The sequence below is a fragment of the Oncorhynchus keta genome, chromosome 35, assembly GCF_023373465.1.
Source record: "Oncorhynchus keta strain PuntledgeMale-10-30-2019 chromosome 35, Oket_V2, whole genome shotgun sequence".
NCBI classification, from domain to species: Eukaryota; Metazoa; Chordata; class Actinopteri; order Salmoniformes; family Salmonidae; genus Oncorhynchus; species Oncorhynchus keta.
Genome location: NC_068455.1, coordinates 69,110,597 through 69,128,757, shown reverse-complemented (window position 1 = coordinate 69,128,757; position 18,161 = coordinate 69,110,597). Strand labels below are relative to the sequence as shown.

At 34.5% G+C, this 18,161-nt stretch overlaps 1 protein-coding gene across 1 annotated transcript in view; it reads right to left on the bottom strand.

Moving 5' to 3' along the window:
• Positions 1-17,506, bottom strand: part of LOC118369190 (mucin-2-like) — a 60,081-nt gene extending 42,575 nt beyond the window's left edge. Inside the window, exons 1-4 of the mRNA XM_052495688.1 lie at positions 17,420-17,506; positions 16,975-17,193; positions 15,873-16,006; positions 15,160-15,257 (exon numbers count right to left, since the gene is read on the bottom strand). Coding sequence (XP_052351648.1) covers positions 15,160-15,257; positions 15,873-16,006; positions 16,975-17,176 — 434 coding nt within the window. The 5' untranslated portion in view covers positions 17,177-17,193; positions 17,420-17,506. The remainder of the gene's footprint in view (positions 1-15,159; positions 15,258-15,872; positions 16,007-16,974; positions 17,194-17,419) is intronic.
• Between the last annotated feature and the right edge of the window lie 655 nt (positions 17,507-18,161).

The window sequence follows — 18,161 nt, the reverse complement described above, 5'->3', positions numbered from 1 at the left end:
CCATCTCATATGTATTTACTATACTCTATACCATCTACTGCATCATGTTTACATACCCTACATTACCCATCTCATATGTATTTACTATACTCTATACCATCTACTGCATCATGTTTACATACCCTACATTACCCATCTCATATGTATTTACTATACTCTATGCCATCTACTGCATCATGTTTACATACCCTACATTACCCATCTCATATGTATTTACTATACTCTATACCATCTACTGCATCATGTTTATACCCTACATTACCCATCTCATATGTATTTACTATACTCTATGCCATCTACTGCATCATGTTTACATACCCTACATTACCCATCTCATATGTATTTACTATACTCTATACCATCTACTGCATCATGTTATACCCTACATTACCCATCTCATATGTATTTACTATACTCTATACCATCTACTGCATCATGTTTATACCCTACATTACCCATCTCATATGTATTTACTATACTCTATACCATCTACTGCATCATGTTTACATACCCTACATTACCCATCTCATATGTATTTACTATACCTCTATACCATCTACTGCATCATGTTTACATACCCTACATTACCCATCTCATATGTATTTACTATACTCTATACCATCTACTGCATCATGTTTACATACCCTACATTACCCATCTCATATGTATTTACTATACTCTATACCATCTACTGCATCATGTTTACATACCCTACATTACCCATCTCATATGTATTTACTATACTCTATACCATCTACTGCATCATGTTTACATACCCTACATTACCCATCTCATATGTATTTACTATACTCTATACCATCTACTGCATCATGTTTACATACCCTACATTACCCATCTCATATGTATTTACTATACTCTATACCATCTACTGCATCATGTTTACATACCCTACATTACCCATCTCATATGTATTTACTATACTCTATACCATCTACTGCATCATGTTTACATACCCTACATTACCCATCTCATATGTATTTACTATACTCTATACCATCTACTGCATCATGTTTACATACCCTACATTACCCATCTCATATGTATTTACTATACTCTATACCATCTACTGCATCATGTTTACATACCCTACATTACCCATCTCATATGTATTTACTATACTCTATACCATCTACTGCATCATGTTTACATACCCTACATTACCCATCTCATATGTATTTACTATACTCTATACCATCTACTGCATCATGTTTACATACCCTACATTACCCATCTCATATGTATTTACTATACTCTATACCATCTACTGCGTCATGTTTACATACCTACATTACCCATCTCATATGTATTTACTATACTCTATACCATCTACTGCATCATGTTTACATACCCTACATTACCCATCTCATATGTATTTACTATACTCTATACCATCTACTGCATCATGTTTACATACCCTACATTACCCATCTCATATGTATTTACTATACTCTATACCATCTACTGCATCATGTTTACATACCCTACATTACCCATCTCATATGTATTTACTATACTCTATACCATCTACTGCATCATGTTTACATACCCTACATTACCCATCTCATATGTATTTACTATACTCTATACCATCTACTGCATCATGTTTACATACCCTACATTACCCATCTCATATGTATTTACTATACTCTATACCATCTACTGCATCATGTTTACATACCCTACATTACCCATCTCATATGTATTTACTATACTCTATACCATCTACTGCATCATGTTTACATACCCTACATTACCCATCTCATATGTATTTACTATACTCTATACCATCTACTGCATCATGTTTACATACCCTACATTACCCATCTCATATGTATTTACTATACTCTATACCATCTACTGCGTCATGTTTACATACCCTACATTACCCATCTCATATGTATTTACTATACTCTATACCATCTACTGCATCATGTTTACATACCCTACATTACCCATCTCATATGTATTTACTATACTCTATACCATCTACTGCATCATGTTTACATACCCTACATTACCCATCTCATATGTATTTACTATACTCTATACCATCTACTGCATCATGTTTACATACCTACATTACCCATCTCATATGTATTTACTATACTCTATACCATCTACTGCATCATGTTTACATACCCTACATTACCCATCTCATATGTATTTACTATACTCTATACCATCTACTGCATCATGTTTACATACCCTACATTACCCATCTCATATGTATTTACTATACTCTATACCATCTACTGCATCATGTTTACATACCTACATTACCCATCTCATATGTATTTACTATACTCTATACCATCTACTCGTCATGTTTACATACCCTACATTACCCATCTCATATGTATTTACTATACTCTATACCATCTACTGCATCATGTTTACATACCCTACATTACCCATCTCATATGTATTTACTATACTCTATACCATCTACTGCATCATGTTTACATACCCTACATTACCCATCTCATATGTATTTACTATACTCTATACCATCTACTGCATCATGTTTACATACCCTACATTACCCATCTCATATGTATTTACTATACTCTATACCATCTACTGCATCATGTTTACATACCCTACATTACCCATCTCATATGTATTTACTATACTCTATACCATCTACTGCATCATGTTTACATACCCTACATTACCCATCTCATATGTATTTACTATACTCTATACCATCTACTGCGTCATGTTTACATACCCTACATTACCCATCTCATATGTATTTACTATACTCTATACCATCTACTGCGTCATGTTTACATACCCTACATTACCCATCTCATATGTATTTACTATACTCTATACCATCTACTGCATCATGTTTACATACCCTACATTACCCATCTCATATGTATTTACTATACTCTATACCATCTACTGCGTCATGTTTACATACCCTACATTACCCATCTCATATGTATTTACTATACTCTATACCATCTACTGCATCATGTTTACATACCCTACATTACCCATCTCATATGTATTTACTATACTCTATACCATCTACTGCATCATGTTTACATACCCTACATTACCCATCTCATATGTATTTACTATACTCTATACCATCTACTGCATCATGTTTACATACCCTACATTACCCATCTCATATGTATTTACTATACTCTATACCATCTACTGCATCATGTTTACATACCCTACATTACCCATCTCATATGTATTTACTATACTCTATACCATCTACTGCGTCATGTTTACATACCCTACATTACCCATCTCATATGTATTTACTATACTCTATACCATCTACTGCATCATGTTTACATACCCTACATTACCCATCTCATATGTATTTACTATACTCTATACCATCTACTGCATCATGTTTACATACCCATCCTACACTTACCCATCTCATATGTATTTGCCCTATACCCATCTCATATGTATTTACCATCTACTGCATCATGTTTACATACCCTACATTACCCATCTCATATGTATTTACTATACTCTATACCATCTACTGCATCATGTTTACATACCCTACATTACCCATCTCATATGTATTTACTATACTCTATACCATCTACTGCATCATGTTTACATACCCTACATTACCCATCTCATATGTATTTACTATACTCTATACCATCTACTGCATCATGTTTACATACCCTACATTACCCATCTCATATGTATTTACTATACTCTATACCATCTACTGCATCATGTTTACATACCCTACATTACCCATCTCATATGTATTTACTATACTCTATACCATCTACTGCATCATGTTTACATACCCTACATTACCCATCTCATATGTATTTACTATACTCTATACCATCTACTGCATCATGTTTACATACCCTACATTACCCATCTCATATGTATTTACTATACTCTATACCATCTACTGCATCATGTTTACATACCCTACATTACCCATCTCATATGTATTTACTATACTCTATACCATCTACTGCGTCATGTTTACATACCCTACATTACCCATCTCATATGTATTTACTATACTCTATACCATCTACTCGTCATGTTTACATACCCTACATTACCCATCTCATATGTATTTACTATACTATACCATCTACTGCGTCATGTTTACATACCCTACATTACCCATCTCATATGTATTTACTATACTCTATACCATCTACTGCGTCATGTTTACATACCCTACATTACCCATCTCATATGTATTTACTATACTCTATACCATCTACTGCGTCATGTTTACATACCCTACATTACCCATCTCATATGTATTTACTATACTCTATACCATCTACTGCGTCATGTTTACATACCCTACATTACCCATCTCATATGTATTTACTATACTCTATACCATCTACTGCATCATGTTTACATACCCTACATTACCCATCTCATATGTATTTACTATACTCTATACCATCTACTGCATCATGTTTACATACCCTACATTACCCATCTCATATGTATTTACTATACTCTATACCATCTACTGCATCATGTTTACATACCCTACATTACCCATCTCATATGTATTTACTATACTCTATACCATCTACTGCATCATGTTTACATACCCTACATTACCCATCTCATATGTATTTACTATACTCTATACCATCTACTGCGTCATGTTTACATACCCTACATTACCCATCTCATATGTATTTACTATACTCTATACCATCTACTGCGTCATGTTTACATACCCTACATTACCCATCTCATATGTATTTACTATACTCTATACCATCTACTGCATCATGTTTACATACCCTACATTACCCATCTCATATGTATTTACTATACTCTATACCATCTACTGCATCATGTTTACATACCCTACATTACCCATCTCATATGTATTTACTATACTCTATACCATCTACTGCATCATGTTTACATACCCTACATTACCCATCTCATATGTATTTACTATACTCTATACCATCTACTGCATCATGTTTACATACCCTACATTACCCATCTCATATGTATTTACTATACTCTATACCATCTACTGCATCATGTTTACATACCCTACATTACCCATCTCATATGTATTTACTATACTCTATACCATCTACTGCATCATGTTTACATACCCTACATTACCCATCTCATATGTATTTACTATACTCTATACCATCTACTGCATCATGTTTACATACCCTACATTACCCATCTCATATGTATTTACTATACTCTATACCATCTACTGCATCATGTTTACATACCCTACATTACCATCTCATATGTATTTACTATACTCTATACCATCTACTGCATCATGTTTACATACCCTACATTACCCATCTCATATGTATTTACTATACTCTATACCATCTACTGCATCATGTTTACATACCCTACATTACCCATCTCATATGTATTTACTATACTCTATACCATCTACTGCATCATGTTTACATACCCTACATTACCCATCTCATATGTATTTACTATACTCTATACCATCTACTGCATCATGTTTACATACCCTACATTACCCATCTCATATGTATTTACTATACTCTATACCATCTACTGCGTCATGTTTACATACCCTACATTACCCATCTCATATGTATTTACTATACTCTATACCATCTACTGCATCATGTTTACATACCCTACATTACCCATCTCATATGTATTTACTATACTCTATACCATCTACTGCATCATGTTTACATACCCTACATTACCCATCTCATATGTATTTACTATACTCTATACCATCTACTGCATCATGTTTACATACCCTACATTACCCATCTCATATGTATTTACTATACTCTATACCATCTACTGCATCATGTTTACATACCCTACATTACCCATCTCATATGTATTTACTATACTCTATACCATCTACTGCATCATGTTTACATACCCTACATTACCCATCTCATATGTATTTACTATACTCTATACCATCTACTGCATCATGTTTACATACCCTACATTACCCATCTCATATGTATTTACTATACTCTATACCATCTACTGCATCATGTTTACATACCCTACATTACCCATCTCATATGTATTTACTATACTCTATACCATCTACTGCGTCATGTTTACATACCCTACATTACCCATCTCATATGTATTTACTATACTCTATACCATCTACTGCATCATGTTTACATACCCTACATTACCCATCTCATATGTATTTACTATACTCTATACCATCTACTGCATCATGTTTACATACCCTACATTACCCATCTCATATGTATTTACTATACTCTATACCATCTACTGCGTCATGTTTACATACCCTACATTACCCATCTCATATGTATTTACTATACTCTATACCATCTACTGCATCATGTTTACATACCCTACATTACCCATCTCATATGTATTTACTATACTCTATACCATCTACTGCATCATGTTTACATACCCTACATTACCCATCTCATATGTATTTACTATACTCTATACCATCTACTGCATCATGTTTACATACCCTACATTACCCATCTCATATGTATTTACTATACTCTATACCATCTACTGCGTCATGTTTACATACCCTACATTACCCATCTCATATGTATTTACTATACTCTATACCATCTACTGCATCATGTTTACATACCCTACATTACCCATCTCATATGTATTTACTATACTCTATACCATCTACTGCATCATGTTTACATACCCTACATTACCCATCTCATATGTATTTACTATACTCTATACCATCTACTGCATCATGTTTACATACCCTACATTACCCATCTCATATGTATTTACTATACTCTATACCATCTACTGCATCATGTTTACATACCCTACATTACCCATCTCATATGTATTTACTATACTCTATACCATCTACTGCATCATGTTTACATACCCTACATTACCCATCTCATATGTATTTACTATACTCTATACCATCTACTGCATCATGTTTACATACCCTACATTACCCATCTCATATGTATTTACTATACTCTATACCATCTACTGCATCATGTTTACATACCCTACATTACCCATCTCATATGTATTTACTATACTCTATACCATCTACTGCATCATGTTTACATACCCTACATTACCCATCTCATATGTATTTACTATACTCTATACCATCTACTGCATCATGTTTACATACCCTACATTACCCATCTCATATGTATTTACTATACTCTATACCATCTACTGCGTCATGTTTACATACCCTACATTACCCATCTCATATGTATTTACTATACTCTATACCATCTACTGCATCATGTTTACATACCCTACATTACCCATCTCATATGTATTTACTATACTCTATACCATCTACTGCATCATGTTTACATACCCTACATTACCCATCTCATATGTATTTACTATACTCTATACCATCTACTGCATCATGTTTACATACCCTACATTACCCATCTCATATGTATTTACTATACTCTATACCATCTACTGCATCATGTTTACATACCCTACATTACCCATCTCATATGTATTTACTATACTCTATACCATCTACTGCATCATGTTTACATACCCTACATTACCCATCTCATATGTATTTACTATACTCTATACCATCTACTGCATCATGTTTACATACCCTACATTACCCATCTCATATGTATTTACTATACTCTATACCATCTACTGCATCATGTTTACATACCCTACATTACCCATCTCATATGTATTTACTATACTCTATACCATCTACTGCTACTGTCATGTTTACATACCCTACATTACCCATCTCATATGTATTTACTATACTCTATACCATCTACTGCATCATGTTTACATACCCTACATTACCCATCTCATATGTATTTACTATACTCTATACCATCTACTGCATCATGTTTACATACCCTACATTACCCATCTCATATGTATTTACTATACTCTATACCATCTACTGCATCATGTTTACATACCCTACATTACCCATCTCATATGTATTTACTATACTCTATACCATCTACTGCATCATGTTTACATACCCTACATTACCCATCTCATATGTATTTACTATACTCTATACCATCTACTGCATCATGTTTACATACCCTACATTACCCATCTCATATGTATTTACTATACTCTATACCATCTACTGCATCATGTTTACATACCCTACATTACCCATCTCATATGTATTTACTATACTCTATACCATCTACTGCATCATGTTTACATACCCTACATTACCCATCTCATATGTATTTACTATACTCTATACCATCTACTGCATCATGTTTACATACCCTACATTACCCATCTCATATGTATTTACTATACTCTATACCATCTACTGCATCATGTTTACATACCCTACATTACCCATCTCATATGTATTTACTATACTCTATACCATCTACTGCGTCATGTTTACATACCCTACATTACCCATCTCATATGTATTTACTATACTCTATACCATCTACTGCATCATGTTTACATACCCTACATTACCCATCTCATATGTATTTACTATACTCTATACCATCTACTGCATCATGTTTACATACCCTACATTACCCATCTCATATGTATTTACTATACTCTATACCATCTACTGCATCATGTTTACATACCCTACATTACCCATCTCATATGTATTTACTATACTCTATACCATCTACTGCATCATGTTTACATACCCTACATTACCCATCTCATATGTATTTACTATACTCTATACCATCTACTGCATCATGTTTACATACCCTACATTACCCATCTCATATGTATTTACTATACTCTATACCATCTACTGCATCATGTTTACATACCCTACATTACCCATCTCATATGTATTTACTATACTCTATACCATCTACTGCATCATGTTTACATACCCTACATTACCCATCTCATATGTATTTACTATACTCTATACCATCTACTGCATCATGTTTACATACCCTACATTACCCATCTCATATGTATTTACTATACTCTATACCATCTACTGCGTCATGTTTACATACCCTACATTACCCATCTCATATGTATTTACTATACTCTATACCATCTACTGCATCATGTTTACATACCCTACATTACCCATCTCATATGTATTTACTATACTCTATACCATCTACTGCATCATGTTTACATACCCTACATTACCCATCTCATATGTATTTACTATACTCTATACCATCTACTGCATCATGTTTACATACCCTACATTACCCATCTCATATGTATTTACTATACTCTATACCATCTACTGCATCATGTTTACATACCCTACATTACCCATCTCATATGTATTTACTATACTCTATACCATCTACTGCATCATGTTTACATACCCTACATTACCCATCTCATATGTATTTACTATACTCTATACCATCTACTGCATCATGTTTACATACCCTACATTACCCATCTCATATGTATTTACTATACTCTATACCATCTACTGCATCATGTTTACATACCCTACATTACCCATCTCATATGTATTTACTATACTCTATACCATCTACTGCATCATGTTTACATACCCTACATTACCCATCTCATATGTATTTACTATACTCTATACCATCTACTGCATCATGTTTACATACCCTACATTACCCATCTCATATGTATTTACTATACTCTATACCATCTACTGCATCATGTTTACATACCCTACATTACCCATCTCATATGTATTTACTATACTCTATACCATCTACTGCGTCATGTTTACATACCCTACATTACCCATCTCATATGTATTTACTATACTCTATACCATCTACTGCATCATGTTTACATACCCTACATTACCCATCTCATATGTATTTACTATACTCTATACCATCTACTGCATCATGTTTACATACCCTACATTACCCATCTCATATGTATTTACTATACTCTATACCATCTACTGCATCATGTTTACATACCCTACATTACCCATCTCATATGTATTTACTATACTCTATACCATCTACTGCGTCATGTTTACATACCCTACATTACCCATCTCATATGTATTTACTATACTCTATACCATCTACTGCATCATGTTTACATACCCTACATTACCCATCTCATATGTATTTACTATACTCTATACCATCTACTGCATCATGTTTACATACCCTACATTACCCATCTCATATGTATTTACTATACTCTATACCATCTACTGCGTCATGTTTACATACCCTACATTACCCATCTCATATGTATTTACTATACTCTATACCATCTACTGCATCATGTTTACATACCCTACATTACCCATCTCATATGTATTTACTATACTCTATACCATCTACTGCATCATGTTTACATACCCTACATTACCCATCTCATATGTATTTACTATACTCTATACCATCTACTGCATCATGTTTACATACCCTACATTACCCATCTCATATGTATTTACTATACTCTATACCATCTACTGCATCATGTTTACATACCCTACATTACCCATCTCATATGTATTTACTATACTCTATACCATCTACTGCATCATGTTTACATACCCTACATTACCCATCTCATATGTATTTACTATACTCTATACCATCTACTGCATCATGTTTACATACCCTACATTACCCATCTCATATGTATTTACTATACTCTATACCATCTACTGCATCATGTTTACATACCCTACATTACCCATCTCATATGTATTTACTATACTCTATACCATCTACTGCATCATGTTTACATACCCTACATTACCCATCTCATATGTATTTACTATACTCTATACCATCTACTGCATCATGTTTACATACCCTACATTACCCATCTCATATGTATTTACTATACTCTATACCATCTACTGCATCATGTTTACATACCCTACATTACCCATCTCATATGTATTTACTATACTCTATACCATCTACTGCGTCATGTTTACATACCCTACATTACCCATCTCATATGTATTTACTATACTCTATACCATCTACTGCATCATGTTTACATACCCTACATTACCCATCTCATATGTATTTACTATACTCTATACCATCTACTGCATCATGTTTACATACCCTACATTACCCATCTCATATGTATTTACTATACTCTATACCATCTACTGCATCATGTTTACATACCCTACATTACCCATCTCATATGTATTTACTATACTCTATACCATCTACTGCATCATGTTTACATACCCTACATTACCCATCTCATATGTATTTACTATACTCTATACCATCTACTGCATCATGTTTACATACCCTACATTACCCATCTCATATGTATTTACTATATCTCTGCATCATGTTTATACCATCTACTGTATCATGTTTACATACCCTACATTACCCATCTCATATGTATTTACTATACTCTATACCATCTACTGCGTCATGTTTACATACCCTACATTACCCATCTCATATGTATTTACTATACTCTATACCATCTACTGCGTCATGTTTACATACCCTACATTACCCATCTCATATGTATTTACTATACTCTATACCATCTACTGCGTCATGTTTACATACCCTACATTACCCATCTCATATGTATTTACTATACTCTATACCATCTACTGCATCATGTTTACATACCCTACATTACCCATCTCATATGTATTTACTATACTCTATACCATCTACTGCATCATGTTTACATACCCTACATTACCCATCTCATATGTATTTACTATACTCTATACCATCTACTGCATCATGTTTACATACCCTACATTACCCATCTCATATGTATTTACTATACTCTATACCATCTACTGCATCATGTTTACATACCCTACATTACCCATCTCATATGTATTTACTATACTCTATACCATCTACTGCATCATGTTTACATACCCTACATTACCCATCTCATATGTATTTACTATACTCTATACCATCTACTGCATCATGTTTACATACCCTACATTACCCATCTCATATGTATTTACTATACTCTATACCATCTACTGCATCATGTTTACATACCCTACATTACCCATCTCATATGTATTTACTATACTCTATACCATCTACTGCATCATGTTTACATACCCTACATTACCCATCTCATATGTATTTACTATACTCTATACCATCTACTGCATCATGTTTACATACCCTACATTACCCATCTCATATGTATTTACTATACTCTATACCATCTACTGCATCATGTTTACATACCCTACATTACCCATCTCATATGTATTTACTATACTCTATACCATCTACTGCGTCATGTTTACATACCCTACATTACCCATCTCATATGTATTTACTATACTCTATACCATCTACTGCATCATGTTTACATACCCTACATTACCCATCTCATATGTATTTACTATACTCTATACCATCTACTGCATCATGTTTACATACCCTACATTACCCATCTCATATGTATTTACTATACTCTATACCATCTACTGCATCATGTTTACATACCCTACATTACCCATCTCATATGTATTTACTATACTCTATACCATCTACTGCATCATGTTTACATACCCTACATTACCCATCTCATATGTATTTACTATACTCTATACCATCTACTGCATCATGTTTACATACCCTACATTACCCATCTCATATGTATTTACTATACTCTATACCATCTACTGCATCATGTTTACATACCCTACATTACCCATCTCATATGTATTTACTATACTCTATACCATCTACTGCATCATGTTTACATACCCTACATTACCCATCTCATATGTATTTACTATACTCTATACCATCTACTGCATCATGTTTACATACCCTACATTACCCATCTCATATGTATTTACTATACTCTATACCATCTACTGCATCATGTTTACATACCCTACATTACCCATCTCATATGTATTTACTATACTCTATACCATCTACTGCATCATGTTTACATACCCTACATTACCCATCTCATATGTATTTACTATACTCTATACCATCTACTGCGTCATGTTTACATACCCTACATTACCCATCTCATATGTATTTACTATACTCTATACCATCTACTGCATCATGTTTACATACCCTACATTACCCATCTCATATGTATTTACTATACTCTATACCATCTACTGCATCATGTTTACATACCCTACATTACCCATCTCATATGTATTTACTATACTCTATACCATCTACTGCATCATGTTTACATACCCTACATTACCCATCTCATATGTATTTACTATACTCTATACCATCTACTGCATCATGTTTACATACCCTACATTACCCATCTCATATGTATTTACTATACTCTATACCATCTACTGCATCATGTTTACATACCCTACATTACCCATCTCATATGTATTTACTATACTCTATACCATCTACTGCATCATGTTTACATACCCTACATTACCCATCTCATATGTATTTACTATACTCTATACCATCTACTGCATCATGTTTACATACCCTACATTACCCATCTCATATGTATTTACTATACTCTATACCATCTACTGCATCATGTTTACATACCCTACATTACCCATCTCATATGTATTTACTATACTCTATACCATCTACTGCATCATGTTTACATACCCTACATTACCCATCTCATATGTATTTACTATACTCTATACCATCTACTGCATCATGTTTACATACCCTACATTACCCATCTCATATGTATTTACTATACTCTATACCATCTACTGCGTCATGTTTACATACCCTACATTACCCATCTCATATGTATTTACTATACTCTATACCATCTACTGCGTCATGTTTACATACCCTACATTACCCATCTCATATGTATTTACTATACTCTATACCATCTACTGCGTCATGTTTACATACCCTACATTACCCATCTCATATGTATTTACTATACTCTATACCATCTACTGCATCATGTTTACATACCCTACATTACCCATCTCATATGTATTTACTATACTCTATACCATCTACTGCATCATGTTTACATACCCTACATTACCCATCTCATATGTATTTACTATACTCTATACCATCTACTGCATCATGTTTACATACCCTACATTACCCATCTCATATGTATTTACTATACTCTATACCATCTACTGCATCATGTTTACATACCCTACATTACCCATCTCATATGTATTTACTATACTCTATACCATCTACTGCATCATGTTTACATACCCTACATTACCCATCTCATATGTATTTACTATACTCTATACCATCTACTGCGTCATGTTTACATACCCTACATTACCCATCTCATATGTATTTACTATACTCTATACCATCTACTGCATCATGTTTACATACCCTACATTACCCATCTCATATGTATTTACTATACTCTATACCATCTACTGCGTCATGTTTACATACCCTACATTACCCATCTCATATGTATTTACTATACTCTATACCATCTACTGCATCATGTTTACATACCCTACATTACCCATCTCATATGTATTTACTATACTCTATACCATCTACTGCATCATGTTTACATACCCTACATTACCCATCTCATATGTATTTACTATACTCTATACCATCTACTGCGTCATGTTTACATACCCTACATTACCCATCTCATATGTATTTACTATACTCTATACCATCTACTGCATCATGTTTACATACCCTACATTACCCATCTCATATGTATTTACTATACTCTATACCATCTACTGCATCATGTTTACATACCCTACATTACCCATCTCATATGTATTTACTATACTCTATACCATCTACTGCATCATGCCTATGCCGCACAGCCATATATTTATATGTTCATATTCTTATTCATTCCTTTACACCTGTGTGTATAATGTAGTTGTTGTAAAATTGGTAGATTACTTGTTAGATATTACTGCACGGTTGGAACTAGAAGCACAAGCATTTCGCTACACTCGCATTAACATCTGCTAACCATGTGTAATTTTGATTTGATTTGATGACATGGTGACATTTTTTATTTCAGTTATGTCCTACAGAAAAATCATGTAAAAAAGAACTGTGTCGTGTTTGTGATGGCTTTAGCAGACACTATGGTTGCCAAATTCCAGTAACTTCCAACCAGGATTTCTGGAGAACCTGGGAATACTGTAAATGTTCAACTCTAGTAGAGACTCACTTGACTATGATGTTGCCCAATGAGGATGTGGATGGTGCTGTCCAGGTGACTGTTACTGATGATCTAGGTAGATTGATGCTTTGACTCACCCCAGAGGCCTAACAATAAAACAACAGGTAAGTCAATCAATAGAGGATAATGATCTTGGTACATTGATGGCAGGTAAGGCACTGATCAATGCTTATTGGTGGTTCTAGCTATAGTATGTAAAGGAAACAAACTCTTGTTTAGGGTTGAAAAATTGCTGTAACTTGCCCAAAATAACCAGGTTTTAATTAAGAAATCTGGAATACACCAACGAGGATTTCTGTAAACCTTGGAATTTTGGGAAGATACCGGAATTTTTGCAACACTAACTCTGTCATTTCATCAACTTTATTCATTATAATCCGGGCCAGGAGTATTTCCTCACTGTATATTCTGGCCAGTAAAACTCTCCTATTATTAGGCTCAAGTCAGTTTCATTTGACGTATTGATGAGTCAATATAGTCCAATAAATCAGTGGGTAAATTGGTAACAGTGAAGAATATGGACAGAATGTCCTGTGCTGTATTGTAACTAGGGTTACAAAATTCCAGAAACTCTCCCAAAATGTCCCAGGTTTTCCAGAAATCTCAGTTGGAGAATCTCATGATTCAGGAGGGTAGGAGCAGGGTGGGAATCCTCCAACTGGGGAAGTTTTAGGAATTTTACAACCCTAACAGTAACTCACTGCGATCCCATTGCAAGGCACAAGAATGATCCCAGTTCCACTGCCGAGAGAGAATGTTCCCACAGCCTTGTTCTGTCCTTCCTCATGGGCCTCCAGAAGAAACCCTTTATAGGTGAAGGTTCCTGACAGAGTCACTGAGAAAGAGAGGGGGGAGAAAGGGAGGGAGAGAAATGTAGAGAAAGGGAGAGAGATGTGTCACCTAAGTGATATGACATGCTATTCTATAAAAACCTTTCTCTGTAATTAATATGACCTGATTGAGCTAATCATGTAAATGTAATTAACTACAAAGTCGGGGCACCACAAAAGAGTGTTTATTGAGCTGTTATCTTCAGAATAAACTCTTAAAGACCTAGTCATATTTTACATCAACAGAAGTCAATATTAATCATCACCTTATTTCATTCTCATCTGAAAGTTGGAAGCTAAAATTACATTTAGTCTTTTCACAAATGGTTTCATATTCAAACATTTAAATTGCACAACAATTCCATGTGAATCTGACTAGAATGTGTAGACTTTCCCAGATACAGTTTATGTCGTCCTGTCATCAGTCATAATGTCTCAGATGACATCCAAACTGACATCATATTCATTAAGTACCAACACACATTTTCAACTGGTTCTATTACCGAAATATGGTTCCTTTTCCCCCACTTGTTTGAAGTTCCCAGACTCTCTATGTTTAACAAAGGCTATTCAAGAGTCCTTCAGTAGAGTCAGAGAGAGAGGGGAGAAAGATATTTATGGCGGGGTCATGAACCTTACCCACAGGCCAACGTCATGACAGATGGCTAAAGAATTGAGATATTGAGTGCTGAAATGTTGGATGACATCTCCTTAGACAAGTTATGATTCCCTGCCAATTAGCAATCGTGTAATGTCACGGTAACTGTGATGGAATATGCTATGCGAGCAGGGAAGAATAATGTTTATTTTCTCGCAAAATTAACATTATTTGCAAGGGCCTCAAGGAATAAAATGGGTTTTGTATTAGAAATGTCCAGACAGATTACTGTTCCCACTCCATTCCTTCGTCTGAGCCAATACGGTATGTATTGGGTAAGCCCAATAGTGTGTTTCCACCATCTCGGTGACTCACCTTGGATGGTGTCTCCTGGCTGGTAGGTGGTCTGGTTGACAGTGACAGTGTATGGTGAGGAAGAGCTCTGCCCTGTGCTGCCATGAAAACTATTACCAGGCAGCATTGAGCCACACTGAGAAGCAATGGAAGATCCTCCCCCACTGAAACCCTCCACTTGTAAAGCAGTCAGAGAGAGGAGAAGGCAGAGAAAACCCATCATTTCCCTGTATAGCAGATCTATATTGTGGTTGTGTGTGTGAGAGAGAGGAAAAGAGAGAGAGACAGAGTAAGAGTTTCAGGAGAGAAAACATAGGATATCTCATGTGACATGATATTTGACATGTGACCCAATTAATCAATTTACAAAGACACATCTATAAATTATAATATTTCTAATGAGATTAAAGACATTTTATAACTAAAAAAATAGTTCAAAGTAGTAGTTCATTAAAATATGGCTTACCAAGTTGATATAACTTCAGCTAGACGAGTGTTGAATTGAACTGTTTCAAGGACGTGATGTACAACCGAGTGTGAATCAGAGCTTGGCACACAGACACCATATATATCAGGTCCCACATCATGGTAACAAAAATAAAAACCTGTCTTCCTCTACTTACCGAGAACTCCACTTCCTTGTGACCTAATGCCCAAAATAAAACTGTATACACACACACACACACTATTTTGACGTATTTTTGAGTGTACCCATAGCTGTGACAAGAAAATAAATGTTAATGTTAAACGTTTTACTCTACAGTAGATTGTTGTTTGTCTAACAAACATTTAATTTACCTGTTAAAATACATTTAAGTAAAAAATTGGGGCTTACAGTAAGGGATCATATACGGATCTTAATGTAGGTCATGAACTATGAAGCATTAAAGGCTACATTCTTTCCACATATATTTTTATTTACTTTTGATTTCCAGTCTGACTCTGAATCAAGTCTGGTTGGTTTAACATTTCAAACTTATGGAAGAACCAAGTAAACAAACAAATGAAAGTACACTGATACATAGATCCCCTTTGTCCTCAAGTCTCTGTTGACACGGCAGTGACAAATCATGCAACACATTTGGAAAACCCACAACAAGAAAGCACGAATGAAATGTTTCCTCATTATGATTTATGATCAGAATCCAGAAGCAAAGTAACTCTACTCTTGAATTATATTGCAAATTTCCTCCCCCAAGTATATTTTT